The sequence below is a fragment of the Ceratotherium simum genome, chromosome 2 (genome assembly GCF_057802395.1).
Source record: "Ceratotherium simum simum isolate JZ-2026a chromosome 2, ASM5780239v1, whole genome shotgun sequence".
Classification (NCBI taxonomy): domain Eukaryota; kingdom Metazoa; phylum Chordata; class Mammalia; order Perissodactyla; family Rhinocerotidae; genus Ceratotherium; species Ceratotherium simum.
Window position 1 is genome coordinate 26,327,629 of NC_141901.1, and position 15,574 is coordinate 26,343,202.

Here is a 15,574-nt window from a genome sequence, read left to right on the forward strand (position 1 = left end):
AAGAAACATCTAATAAAAAAGAATTAAAAATCAACAAGCTACTATTGCCAAATAGAAAATGATTTTGTTAGACAGAATGCCAATATTGATATAAATTATGACAAATTCACATTAAATGAAAGAATAAACTAGGTAACAGCGTATACATATGCATATTCCAGCTAAAGATATGAAGATCATTTTAAAGCTACTTAGTTTCATTCTTGATTTATTTATGAACTTTAAAGGAGATTACTTTAAAATGTTTAAATTTGTTTGTAGTCTATTTTCTTTGGAGGTCAGATTGGACTTAGAATTAAAGAAAATAATATGACCCAAACATTTTGATAGCAATATTTTATAGCACATTTAAATGAGATTCCTTTCAAACTTAAGATCTTAACATTTACATATATCTATTTGATATTTGCTTATGCAATCACCATTATTTTATTTTGTGTAACAGTCATATTAACACTTATTTGTCAATGATAAGAATTAGGGCTGATTTTTGTGTTTCATCATCAGAGAAGTCAGATGCTTACCCATTCCAAGTGAGTACTAAAATGTGAGACATTTCTTATAGAAAGGTGAAGAAAAGTAACTTTCAACCCACACAAAAATTTATTCTCTTGAAAATTAAACTGCCATTAAAATATCCTTGGAGTAATAATTTTAACAGTTTTTATGTTGTTTACACAGAGGTCAGTAATTTCTTTACGTAATACAATTATACAAAAGGAAAAAGGCACCGAGACAATCGGTGTACAGACAGTAGAAAAGTAGATATGAGAATAAAATGCGACATATAGCACATTTTCTTTTTTTTTTTTTTTAGCACATTTTCAATTACATGAAAATGATTATATAGATGCTCATTCCATAAAATGGGTTGTTTCACATACACACACCTGTTTGTATTTTTGACCGAAAGTGCAAATTAATGTGACAATAATAAACACTGTTGATAACCATACAGACACTTGTGTATATTAATAAGATCCATTAATGGTGTAGAGTCACTACAAAATATGCTGGAGACAATTTAAGACCAAGGGAAATGCTAATCAGCAGTGCATTTCTTCAGGTTGTTTAATCGAGTTTTGCTCACAGAGCATTTAAACTTCATCACACTGTTACATCCATTGTTAGAAAAATAAGTAAGAAAGCTCTGTAGAAACTATACTATTAAGGAAGCTTCTTGCCTCAAAAAATGAAAGAAGTAGGAAGGAATAAGGGAGGAGGAAGGAAAGAAGCAAAGTGAGGGAATATTGAATAAAAGATTCCATTAATTAAGTTTTTCATAAAAATTACATTATTTTGAGAAATAAAACACAATGCAAGAGTACTGAGCAGTGATGAACATCATGAGTTTTAAAAAAGAATAGATCTCAAATTTATCAAGAACCTTAAAACTCATATAATAACTGTTCTTCATCAAGACTAATTGAACTGAAAACTAACATTGATACACTTTCTTATTTCAAAATTCTAGTAAAAATCTAGCCAAAGATTGGCTGTCCTCTCTATGACAGCTTTAAAGATTCCTCAAAATTGTTGCCACTATATTATTTTCACCACAAAAACAAAAGTCATCTCAATAAAATTAAGCAGAAACATTATAAATTAATTTTGTAATGCAAGCCACTACTGGAAATTTTCTCTTAATAAATTTAAAGTAATATTCATAATTTCAAAATACTGTTGGAAATATCAGCATTATTTTCTAGCTGTGCTTCAAATAATTGTTTAAATATACTTAAATATTGAGAAAGACATTTTATATGCAAAAGCTAACCTGGTCTCCCCTCACAAAACCAATGTGACATAGTCGGAGAATGTTGTAAATATTCTCAATACTTCTCCAAAATGACTACACCAAATAAAACCAAGCACCATCTCCCCCCACCCTCCCCAAAAAGCCTTCCTATGACTTTATGGTATTTACTTCAGTTTTCCTTTTTTATGAAATTGCCTGGTTAAGTCAATATTTGAAATTTTTAAAACCAGGGTTTTTTAAAGGCTTTCTCACAAAATTTAAAATAAAAGACTGTGCAAGCTAGAGGGGAAAGAGAGAAGATCAAAAGGAGAGAATTTAGGACATAATGACCTAAACTATTTCCAAGAAGTTGGCTTCTACTCCATTACGACTGAAACCACATTTAGGTATTAAAGATGCTATCCTCTACCAGGGCTCTAAGATACTCATCCTTTATGCTTTAGGGTTTTTTTCTCCTATTGGTGCTTATGTATTACTTTCATCAACATTAATGGGGGCTATGAACAGGAATTACTGGTGAGGACCTACCTGAGGGTATAAAAGTTTTGGCTGTTACTGAAAATACTACTATCTGAAGGAGGTGAGCACACTCAGAAATTGACAAATGAGGTGTTGGTAAGAGGTTCACAGCCACCACCCTTCAGAAAGGAAAGGCAAAGGAAATGCTTAATCTGAGATAAGGGAAAATTCCTGTTTTCTCATTAAACAAAATAGTCATGTTTAATATGAACTGCTTAGATTTATGGAAACAAGCATTCTAGCAATATCTGAATATATAAATAAATTTCAGAAAATTATTGTTTCAGTGTATAACGGAGTATTATATTTCATCTATTGGTTATTCATTTTAAACACAATAAGTGGCAGGTGAGAGATCACATGTTAAAGGAATAAACAGAATGTGTTAAGGTTTTTCTTTTTAAAGTAGTCTTGAATATTCAAAAGACAAACTCAAATATCAAATAGTAATCAGAATAATAAAGAAAAGGGTGAAGAAGGGCCCTAAAATAATAGGACAATTTAAGATACAGACTGTCAACCTGACATTGAAATAGTGTCAAAAATCTTGCGAAACTATTGCCACATCAGTGACTTTCTTCTCACAATTAATTATTTAGAAATTTTTATGTACTAAGGGGTTGAAATTCTACAACAAAATTAAACCAGACTTTTGTTAGATTAATGATCAAGTTTCTTTCTCTTCTCCCAACCCATACAACATGAGATTAGGGTGCTTCACACTATTCCAGACATGTGTACAATGACAACAACAATCACAAGAGCAACAACACACCCTCACGACTAAAGAGGATCATGCTTTGTGCTCTCTCTGGTCTGTGAGGAAACCTGTATGGTCCTTCCTACTGTTCAGTCCATGAGATGAAGAGGAAAAAAGTCAGGGTATCACTTTTTGATAGATATTATTCAGCTTTGATGAACTCTGGTATCTAGTGTGAATGTATATGAATAGGAGTGGGGAAAAAGGCACGGAAGAAGAAAGAAGGAACATTTTAAAAAAGATACAAACTTGTCTAAACAGGAAGAGAAAAGAGCAAAATTCTTACATTCATTTTTTATAATGGACTAATAATTCCAGTCTATCAAACTCTCTCACCAGATTCTATTAACCAGATCTCAAGCTATAACCAGACCAAACACAATGATAGAGCAGCAGTCACAAAAACAGCCTAATTCCATAACCATTTTTTTTTCAAATATTCAGATAACCTCATTTTTCAGTGGGTTAATCACAGATCTTTGTTGGGAAAAAAAACTTTCTAAATGTAAAATATATTCATGCAAAATATTAAACCAGAGAAGGAGGTAAGGCCACATTTTAAATGGAAAATAGAAACTTAGATGAACCCTGTCCACAGCATTTATTTTTAGAGAAAGAGGAGGACCTGAGGCTGCTGTATTAACTTGCTATTTGAAATAAAAGACCCTAAGACAGAGCAAAGCAATCAAGGAAATGGAGGTTAGAGCAGAGGTAACAGATTCACTGCTGTTCCTAGTGAAGAATCCAGGAATGAGGTTCATCTGATGAGCGTGACGACAAGGAAGCCACTTAGGATGATGATAAAAGGCAAGAAAAATTACTATACACGAGAATGAAAAAATGCCACCTCCCATGGCTGCTACCATACATTTACCTAAAGGTCAGTCTTATTTCCTTTAGAATACTGAGAGAGAGATATCTCCTCAGACTCTCTCTTTGCCTTATAGCTATCATTGTAAAGACAGCTTGGAAATATTTGAACCAATATTTCAATCCAAAGGAATTTTCAGCAATCATAAAGCCAACATAATACAATTTATTTATTACACTAAGGAACACTTTGAAAAAGTTATGTTGAATGTGAATGTACAGGAACTCATCATTAAATATCACTTTTAATTTTTTCATTAAATATCTTTCTTTTTAAGGATGCACAAGTAAAAGATCAATAGCACTAATCCTAGTCTTAATCTCACTCTTATTTATCACTACCACACTTAAAGATCTAATCTATGGGCACTGAAACACTGCTATCAATAATTCTATATAACGAGCTCAATATTCTATACCAGTGTATCTCAGACAGAATTTCCTGGGGAGCTTAATAAAATGTAGATTCTCGGGCTCCACCCTAAACCAAATGAAAGAGAATCTCTGGAGGTGGGGCTCTGGAATACAAATTAAGCTCTCAAAATAATTCTTAAACACCCTATAGTTTGGGAACCAGTTTTAAATTTTGCTCTTGGAGAGTAATGTTCCTTGATGGGAGTCTAATCTGTATTTGTTTTTTAAGATCCAACTCAGGGGTTATCTTTGCCAGGAAGATTTTTCTCAATTCCATGTTGTTCTCCTCCACTAAATTGATATCATTCTGTGGCTATCTTCCCACTGTAGAACGCAAGCTCCATGAGGGCAAAGACATGGTCTATCCAATTTATTATCTCTGCATCTGTAGCACTTAGAACAACACATGCCACATGGTAGGTACTCTTATAAATATATATGAAATGAAGGAATAAATAAATCCATGCATAACACAAGATTCATAAAAAGTGAGACATATATTAGTATTATTGATTTCTTCCATAGGGAATTTAATTCAATTCAATGTTTATTGTATGCCTGCAATGAGCAAGGGGCACATAAAGGTAATAAGACAAGGCATTAATTACTACCAAGGGGGAAAGAGAAACACATATAATAAAACTAGCTGTAATCTAGTTAAACCTTAAAAAATGGTATAGAAGAAACACAAATAAATTGCAATGAGAGCAGAGAGGAAGATGAGTCTTGCCTCTCACACCGACATGGGCAAAGTATGTGCTAATGGATACAGGCTATCCACTTCACAGGGTAGAAAGGTGATCATATATAGCTAAAATATCTTGGATTCCCAAAAGTGGACAAGGAGCAGAACAAATTTATTAACACACTACCAGAATATAAGTAAGTATGGGCTAAACTGGCAGAGTAAATTAATCCCCACATCTTTGAAAATCAAAGTCATCTACAAAGTATGGCACAAAAGTACCATTTGTGTCCTGAAGAGAAAAAAAATCTCTGATCTTCTTTGTCTTGTTATTTCTCTTTCCCAAGCTCTGATTGTTTTTTCCTTTTCTTTTTCTAGTTCTGTCATTCAATTAAGGTGGCTGGGATTATTAATGAATATAATATTTTGACTGTTTTTCTTGCAACCAGTAAAGAGGGATGCAGCTGCAATATGCATAGTATAGGTTTTAGAGTAATTTATACCTGGGTTCTAATCCCAGTTCTACTACTTACTTACTGGATGACCTTGGGCAAGTCTGCTTAGCATCTATGCTGCAGTTTTTTCATCTATAAAATGTTGATAATATTACTTACTTCATAGTGCTGTGAGAATCAATCAAAATTGTAAATTCTTGTGCTAGATCTTAGTAAATTGTAGTAGTTAGCATCATCATTATTACACATTTTGGTGGGCACAGATGATGTTTTTTTGAGTTAATTGAAAAAAATTCTTCGTAGCATGTTTAACCGTGGCTCAATATTGAGTTTGGCTGGTGATGATGATACTGATGGCCACCTCTAGTGTAGGCCATTGGTGAGTTGGGGATGGTGAATGTAAAAAAAATAGAAATGAAAACTTTCGAATAATAACTATCCATGTGAAATAATAACTATCAATGAGAAAAATCTCTATGAATTAACTATCTAGTTAATGGCAATTTTATGCAAGTGGATTTGTGTCATTTCAATTCATATTTGGATAGAGACCTTGAAAAAAATTTGTTGGTGAATACTGTTCTTACTTCATCTAAAATTTACGCCTTCAAATAGCCTATCTCTCAGTTCACTTGAAAAACTCTGATATCATTTGGTCTCCATCTTCATCTTGAAGAACACTCTCAATTCTATGACCTCCTCGCCTACTGCTATCTTATTTTGCAATCATTGATTACGCTTCTGGTTGACTTGATGAGTGAAATGAAAATGATGATGGTGTCAAGAAAATGATTTAACATATAGCCCTGGGTTTCTGCACTAAGTGGGATGAAACCGCTATACCAGGCCCTATACTTAAATATGTGTATATTAATAAGGGTAGTTTAGATATTTTCTCATTGGTTTTTCTTGTTTTAAATTGTGGTCCAATTTATTATTTTTGTCATTAAATACAACATTCTTGAGAATTCACTGAATGCATAGTAGGAAAATATGCAAATGGATTTCACGTAAAATGTGGATAGTACAGAAGACAAGATTATAGAGGAAAGTTTCTGAAAGGTAAGAAGGTATTATACTAAACAAATTCTTTACAGATTGGAAATACACTTTGTTTCTTGGAGAGTAATAAACAACTACATTTTGCAGCTCATTTGGGAGACAAATAAAGCCTGTAATTCCAGGCTCAGGAGCTCCCATGAATGCCAGTCAATTGCCATATTTGGACTATCTCATTTTATTATAAAACTTAGGGGATTTTAAGAGAATAAGAAAGTGTGTTGTCTTTCTCAAGTTTCTGAGACAACACCTGCTGCCCACCAGTGGGCCCTTATTTGCTATAATTACTGAGATGTAAGATTTTGCCTGTAAGCTTTCATGCAAATTCAAGCACACAAAAGAGCAGTAGTATTGTCTTGTACATTAGATTTAGTCGAGTGAAGTGGGTCTCTTGAGCCCTATTTAATCTGGTTCTAAAAGAATAGACAAATTTTGGAGAGTAATTACTCTTAGTTGTGTCAATCCACAGAATAAAAAGATATATATTTTGCTGTGTATGGAAGAGAATGGCCACAAACAGCACCCAAAACCAAATATAATCTCTAGTACATATATAGAGGAGAAAAATAATCCATAAACTTGACAAATGCTTTTCTATTTAGTTATCTGAAAAAGCCAGGGCACCTTCACCTTTACATATATATATATATGTGTGTGTACATATATGTGTGTGTGTGTGTATATATATATATGTATTGTGTGTGTGTATATATTGTGTACACAATACATATATATATATATATGGGGTGTGTGTGTGTAGGCATGTGTGTGTATACAGGTACACATACACATAATTCATAATCTTTGAGGATTTGGCAGCTGGGGTGGAGGTAGGGTCTTTCTTGAAATTTTTTAAAAATCATTGATTAATCTTTAGGCCATAGTGGATTTGATACTTAGATAAACCATTAAAGATGTATTACAGCACACCCACAATTCTAGGCATAGTCTGAAGAAACACTTAACAAACAGCAGCTAGTTTTCTTCACTGAAGGAGAAAGCACCAAGCTGGTCTTGTAATGTGTTTGATTAGGCTTTGTTACAGCTACAAATAAGACTGATGACTCTTTTTATTAGGAAGATCCCAGTTGTTAGCAATGCAGTCAGTTGTTTCAAAGCCAGAAAAGATACTTGTAGCATCAAATGCATAAATCCAATTTCTCAGTAAAATCTACATCCTCCCTTTAAATCTCTTTCCATACTACATACATACTGTTGCCGAAAATACTTACATGAGATATTTTGCCATTTGATTCATGTTCTACCTTAATAACCTAACTCATTTATAAAAAACCCTGGGAAAAGCTCATTAATGTAACAATAAAAGAATGCATTCTTCCCTTTAACATAACTCTATAAACATACATTCTTAAACCTCACATCACCCAAGATAGCATTTGTGTTTTGTCTTGTAATTCATGTGTATGAATGCATAGAGCTGCCACTTTTTAAACTAAAAAATATTAGGAGTTCACTTTTGGATTTCCTTTAAGGCCTTTCAGTACAGCCAAGCTGAAGTAATAATAGCTGTGCCTGGTTTTGTTATTACAGTAATGACAAGTTCTAGCTTTGCTAGCATACAATAATGTATAGTACTTAGTTGGGACTAGGAACAATGATATGCTTTTTAGTAATTGGTAAATAGTATGTTTTTCTCTAGTTTAACTAGAAATTAGAAAGAAAAAAATATGTTTCATATATACAAAACATTCTATTTAATAAAGTATATGCATAAAATTATATATTGGGTAAGAAGCAAAATTAAAAAGAAGACAGCTTATAATTTTCCTGATTAATCAGAGTTCCTAAATATAAAAACAACAAATGAAAATGCCTTGCCATTTTAAAGAATTAGCACATTATACAACTTTTACATACTTCAGAGGAAATAAAGATGTTGTGACACTGTTCTGAGGAATCTTTACATTTATAAAAATCGAAGGCCTAATTTTGCAAATACAACTTTCAAGCTGTATAAGCAAATTTAACTTACATGAAAGGCACAGGATGACACCACGTTGAAGAACGTATCCTTAAATTTCATAAAATCTAGTCACAAGTCACTAGAAACTTCATAAGGAATCTCAAAACTGTTTTGAACATGATGTTCTGATTCAAACTGAGTACTGGAGAGTCTTTATATTACAAATACAAATTGAAGTAAGAGTGAAGAAGATTTAGAGAGAGCACAGTTTCTTATGTGAATGCTACCTGCTTTATGCAGTGTTGGTTACTAAATACTCGGAGCAGATAATTAAAACAGTCTTTAACTTGAGTTGTTTTCAATTTTCAACAGCTTATCTACTATATTTTTTAGTTTGTAAAAAATGTATTTTCACATTACTACAATTGTAAGGAGTCAATCATTCAAAGAAATTTTAAAGTAAAGTCCTGCTCTATTAGCTTCCTACATTGGAATACGAGGATACAGGAAGTGCTTTCAACAGAAAGTTACAGAGTTCTACAGTACAACCTGTCTAAAAGACTTGCAAAGGACCAGCCCAGTGACTCGGTCTCTTTGGATCAGGCAAAAGCAGAGGCAAATGAAGAAATGAGCCTTTTTTAAAAATAACATATAAAAGAAATTCCTGTATGAAAATGAATACTTGCTTGCACTTAGATTTAGTGCTGAGAAGAACTGAGGCACAATGAAACTAAGTGCACAAGGGGGAAATATCTGACATAAAACAATTTTCAATGTGACTGAAACCCTTCAGCATAGATATGACTTATGATAGAGCTGGAGAACTACTTTCCTGTATGAAAGAACATTACAAACACCAGGGACGAGCCAGTCGAAATACGTTTTATGGATAATTTGTGGGGTGATAAATAGTGTTGCAACTAAAAATTCTGATTTTTTAAAAATCATTTTTAATTTTTGTTTTTCATGAAATTACTGGCTCTTTTGCTAAAGTAAAACTAACTTCAAACCAAAAGCGTGTTCTTAAAGCTCTGGAGGATTGTTGGTTTAACAAGGATGAGACACATTTCTCATTTTCCCAAACAAGCTCTACCAGAGACATTTTTTTCCTTCATTTATGTCAGTATTAGACGTTATTTCCACAGAATTTAAAGCTTTTTTATAGAATGTTGAAGACGATTCTTCAAAGAACAGCTCTTCTAACGGTGACTAGGTAAAAACAGTAATGTTGTGATCAGAAATAACGCTGCCTTGGCTGGTAATTGCTCGTTTATCCTATCCATCACGACTCTAGCAACGCGTGCCATCTACACACTTGCTGTCCTTTCGACTCTTTCATTTCAGTCCAGTGATTGAGCTCCTCTTCTCCAGAGCTGTTCAGACCTAAAGAAATCCAGCCTATCATCTCTTTTCTTTTCATGCTTCGTTTGTTATACACAGACAGTATGAGTGTCACGTCAGAAAGTTGAAATAGGGCCACTTGAAAAACAAAAGTTTCCTTGTACACTGGATTTGGCTGCCCTCTGCGGATGGATGTCTTGCATTTGGACATCTCTTGACCCATGGAATTCAGTAGAGTTAATTTAACATATGTATCTACAGAAAAAAACAACAACATACCACACATATCATTTGAAACAAACTCAAAACATCTTTCTTGTAACATCTGCTGAGAAGATTAAGTATACTCTATAAGGATATGGTGTATACCATGTTTAATGGAAATTCAACTAATTCCATTTTGAGGTAGATGCTTATAAAATGTGACAAGTAAAGAGAATACTAAGCAGGCAGAAAATCTTTTGGGGGTAATAATATCTTAACCTCACTATTTCTACATTACAGTTAGAATTTAAAGGTATACCTCATAATCCTTCCTCCACCCTCCCACCCCCATCCTTGACCTCCCACTCCCCCGCCCCCTCGCCCATCCCCATCCCCATTTAGCTTCACTAAGCAGGACGTCATAGCATTAATAAACACTTAGCAAGCTCAATTAGCCACAACACTGTAAAGCATTCCACTGTGTTTTCAGAGAATAAGAATAAACAAACAAATAGAAATGAAGGCAAATGGTAAAGAGGAAAAGAAGACAAGAATGCAAAGATGACATCAAAACAGCTTAGGATGAAATGTCAAAAAAATCTCTGCATGGATGTGGTTTTTAAATATATTTTTAAAACATTTAAGGGCCATAATGAAGCCAAATGCATTAAGGGCTCAGAGTTTAGCAAATCAAGTACAACTTTCTCCTGGTTTCATGCAAGAGTACATTTAATGTGCTTTTTGGATAGTTAAAATAAATACTATAGGATTCCCTTTTGGCACAATTTAATGTGAAATTTTAAGTATGGTATCAACTGTTTTCATGAATTATAAAAAAAATCGATGTGATGTTTAGTGTACAAAGTGAAACATAACAGTCATCGCCTGATTATTTGGGAGATAAACCCTCTCTTCAAACAACTGTTTTCAAGTTCTTTAGACTCATGCAAATGATCTTCAGCATGTTGATCCATCATGTGTACTTCAGATCAAAATTTCAATTAATTTTAACAAAAATTGCAATATTTTGCATAAAATATCTAATTCTGTTGTATGAATCAAAACACAATGAATGAAAAAATAAAACCTTTGATTTAAAAAACTTTTGCTTATTTTATAGATACTCTGAATACCATCATCCATAATCAGAGATAAATTCTAAGTTAGTTTTATTTCAAGTACCACAGATAATAAATGTGCATTTTTTTGGAAACCAACATGGTGGACAGCTTCACTGCTGGCAAGTTTTAGGGTATTTTGTTTTTGCATGAAAAGACAACATCCAATTAGCCTCTACAGGAACTCACCTCGGATTATATAAACCTGTCCACCTATCAAGTGTTTTAGACAACAGAACAGTCCATCTGACAACAGGGGGTGGAAAGCAGTAAAAGAAATAATGACCAGATGTCAATTGTTGGGTGAAAGAGGGTCAAAGGTTAGAATTAAAGAGGAAACACTGTTCACTGGAGTGGAAGAACACAAAACTTTCGCATTTTAATTCAGGTAGAGGATTGAACAAAAAGGTTGTTGGGTAAATTTCATGGAATGAGAATTTTTAAGGTCATTGTGCAATCTTAAACAAATATTATACTGTTTTAAAGGGGACATCTTTATAATGATATCCTCTTGGTCTAAAGCACATTGAACATAGAATCATGCAAATTATCAGATTATAAAAGATTGAACAGAAGTCATTACAGGATCATTATTGTTATGCTACATTTTTAAGTTTATCCACGCAATATTTAATATTTCAAATATTTTTATTACTTCCAATGTAATGGAAAATTAAGTTATGCAAACTAAAATAGAACTATCAAAATTTTTGCTCATGAATGTTGCCATTGTTTCTTTAGATAAAAACTGGATAATTCAGTCTGTATCACAGTTCAAAGCTTAGAATCTAGGTATTTACGAAGGGTCACAATCTTATATAACATAAACAGTATAAGACAAACTGATAAAACTGTCTTATATTTTACTTTATAAATACTCCACTTCATAGAATTAATTTTAATGCTACCTCCCAGCTAACACCATTAACCATCCTGATACTGAAGATCCAATTATAAAATAATGGAAATTGCTATAACCTATTTTTTAACCTAAAAGATCTACTCTACGTTGTGGATGCTAATCTCTTTTAACCTGTTTATTATCTGCCCCTGCCTCCACTCTCTCTCTTCAGTTTAGTTCTGATTAGTGTTTCTCTGTTTCTATCAGAGTGGGTACAGCAAGGACAGAAAATCAAACATATTTCATTCTGCTACTTTTTAGCACCTCAAATTAAATAGCTGTCAAAAAACTAAATGATTAGCTAAAGCAGGAATGGCAAACTGATAGCCTGTGGCTAAATGTAACCCCAAATAATATTTTGTTTATCTGTTACAGTGTTCCAAAATTTTTGAATCTGAATGTCTAACGCAGGGCACGCACTTGCATTTGTCACAGGCCTCACCATGCTCCTTGTCTTTCACCTACAAATTTTGCTCATTTAAGTTACTTCCCAGGCCATTTGAGTTTGCATTATAAGTGTGTATTAATGAAGATAACCAAGTTATACTTCCAAAGCTGTTTACTCTAGTAATTGCTCCTTCCTCCCTCTGTATTTTTCCTTCTGAAAGGAGAAATTCCATCCATCCATAATTCCATCCTTCTTTTATGCACCTTTATCTGATTTGAGTCTCACAGTTACCCTGTGAGAGAGACACCTTAATTTTATGCATAAGGAAACAGACTTAGGGGAGTTAGGTCACTTATCCAAGGGTAGAAATATAAACATAATCTTGGCCTTCTGCTTTTAATTCAGGGATAGATAATATTCCATGATGTAAGAAGCAAGGTTTCTAAGACTAGTTAGGGCAAACCAAATATATTGTTATGACTTTTCATTTTGATTGAAAAAAGAATTTTTAGGACATTTAGAAGTAAAGTTAATTTAACTCAAGGGTGGAAAAAGTTTCCCCTCCTTTAATAAATTGATACTTGAAGTAAAAGTTCTATCAAGCAAGTCTGTGAGAAATCTTTAAACAAATTTAAGGTGGCCATTATTACTCAAGATTTCCTTTCAAATTTTTAGTTTAGGGCATTAACAGCTATAATTTTAGAGAAGTATAAAGAAGCTGCTACCTTCCCAACAACAGTTTTGGAGGTATATTGGGCAATAACTTCTCTGTACTCCTATAACCTACCCCTACCTCCCTGAGCTGGGAGAGAGAGGAGAGAGAAGGAGAAGCACAGACAGGGCAGAGGGATACCATCTAGCTCTCTCCTCTTCACATCTAGGATAAATATCAAACTATTACTTATTCTGTTTGTCCTGGTAAAGGCAAAGCACAGTCCATTTAAGAAAAGACTGCTGGCAGTACTGATTTATAATTTTAAAGGAGGAAAAATGTGAAGAAACAGTTTCTTAAATTGTTAAGGGAGAAAAGGAAAAATAACAGAAGTATATACATTAGTTCATAGTACTGCATGCAGACAGAAAACACAACAGCACCTTCAGTTAACAACAATAGCTATACATATTCCTGATCATATTTGCGGAATACTATTAACTTTAAAAAACCCTGTAACATTTTCCAGCATTAGAAGATAATGGCTATGGTAAGGATAATTTATTCTGCAGACACTAAGAAAAATTAAACGTCTTGTCACCTTACAATTAATATCTTGAATTTCAAATTTTTCTACTTTCCAAATGACTGGAAATAGAAAACATGAAACAGATTAGCTGACGATTACACCATTTCATTTTGATTGGTTAAGACTAACTGATAGAATTGAAGCCCTTAACACTAAGAGTCTCGTAAATACAGAAAGCATTAGAATTAAAAAAATTTTTTTCACTCACTGGGTGGTCTGTTTGCTGCCAAGTTTTTGAAGTGGCTGCCTTTTATCACTTCTGCTGATAGTCTTCCAGTTGTGGCATTATAAAGCAGGCCAATGAGAATTTCTGGAACCGAGCCATGTTCAAGAGACTGACATGAGGATGTACTTTCACTACAGGACATTTCTGACATGCTCATTTGGGAGCCACAGCCCTGTAATCAAAAATGAAATCTTGATAGTATTTTGTAAAAAAGATATATTAAGAGATACATTGTTAATGCTGTGTTTATTGGAAGTAGGTAGGTGAATCATAATAAAGACAAGACTTGCAAGCAAAATTCCCAAAACACTAGATTAGAAATGTTGTTCTTAGCATATTTTAGTTCCTGGATCTCTTTGCATTATACAGCAGTCAAAGAAATAATAGGAGATGAGAAGGTTCCATATATCCCTGCATATTTATATACAAATCAGAGAAGATAAATTTCTTAAACTCATAGATGGTAATGAACTATTCTCTAAATGTGAAAAATTGTCATTTAAAGACTTATTCTTAAAATACTGACACAGATTTAGCCTCAATTACATTAAATGTAAATGTATTAACTGTGCCTTCAAAGACAAAGATGAACACACTTTGATTAAATAAACAAGACAAAACTATCTGCCATTTATAAATCAATATGTAAAACACTGTGATACAGAAAGTTGTAAAACAATGAGATACAGAAAGTTGAAAAGAAAAGGATGAGAAAATATTTACCATACAAATAACAACCAAAAAGAAATTAGTGTAGCTACATGACTATCAGTCAAGGTTAGCTCTAAGGCAATAACCATTACTAGAGATAAAGTGGTACACTCAGTAATGATAAAACTTTCAATTTACCAGGAAGATAAAATAATTCCAAATTTGCATGCATTTAATAATAACATGAACATGGGCTCAAAATATCAAAAGGAAAAACTGCCATAACTAGAAAGAGAAATAGTCCACAACCAGTGGGGACTTCAGCACACTTCTTTCACTAACTGACCAAACAAGCAGACATATAAATACAGTAAGAATGTAAACGATTTGAATATCACAATAAACAAAATTGACCTAATGGTAATATGTAGAACACCATACCCTACAACTACAGAACATACATTGTTCTCAAGCACGCGGTGGAATTTTTACAAAAATATTTACGAAAATAAAGCAAATAGCAATGAATTTCATATGATGGAAATCACTCATAATATGCTTTTTAATCAGCTAGAAATCCAAACTATCTTCTATTGAAGAAAAAAGATCCCTATATATTTGGAAATTAAGGATACGTTTCTAAGTAACCCAAGGGTAATTGATAATGAAAATAAGTTATTTGAATGACTAATACAAATGTTTATCTAATACAAATAGATAAACATTGAAGAGTCCAATTAAGAAAAAAAGAGAGAAGGCACAAGTAATAAATATCAGGAATGAAAAAGGCGATGGTCTATATTATATAGACCATGAAAAGATAAAAGGATAGTATGAATGGCTTTCTTCCAACAAATTTGAAACTTTGATGAAATGGACATATTCCTTGAACACTACAACTAAGCAAAACTGACACAAGAAGAAATAGAATATCTGAAATCTTATTAAGGAAATTCAATTTGTAATTAAAAACTTTTCCAAAACAAATAAGAAACAAGACTAAAAACTTTAGCTACATAGTTTCACTAGTGAATTCTAATTAATAATGCTAGTCTTATG

The 15,574-nt window shown here is 32.9% G+C and overlaps 1 protein-coding gene across 3 annotated transcripts in view; it reads right to left on the minus strand.

Moving 5' to 3' along the window:
* Positions 1–258: 258 nt before the first annotated feature.
* The window catches only part of SYT14 (synaptotagmin 14), a 272,378-nt gene continuing 257,062 nt past the window's right edge, over positions 259–15,574 (minus strand). For all 3 annotated transcript variants that reach the window (XM_004424867.3, XM_087439514.1, XM_087439497.1), the window contains 2 exons: positions 13,847–14,036; positions 259–10,041 (listed from right to left, as the gene is read on the minus strand). In XM_004424867.3, the coding sequence (XP_004424924.1) occupies positions 9,728–10,041; positions 13,847–14,036 (504 nt within the window). In that variant the 3' untranslated portion in view covers positions 259–9,727. The remainder of the gene's footprint in view (positions 10,042–13,846; positions 14,037–15,574) is intronic.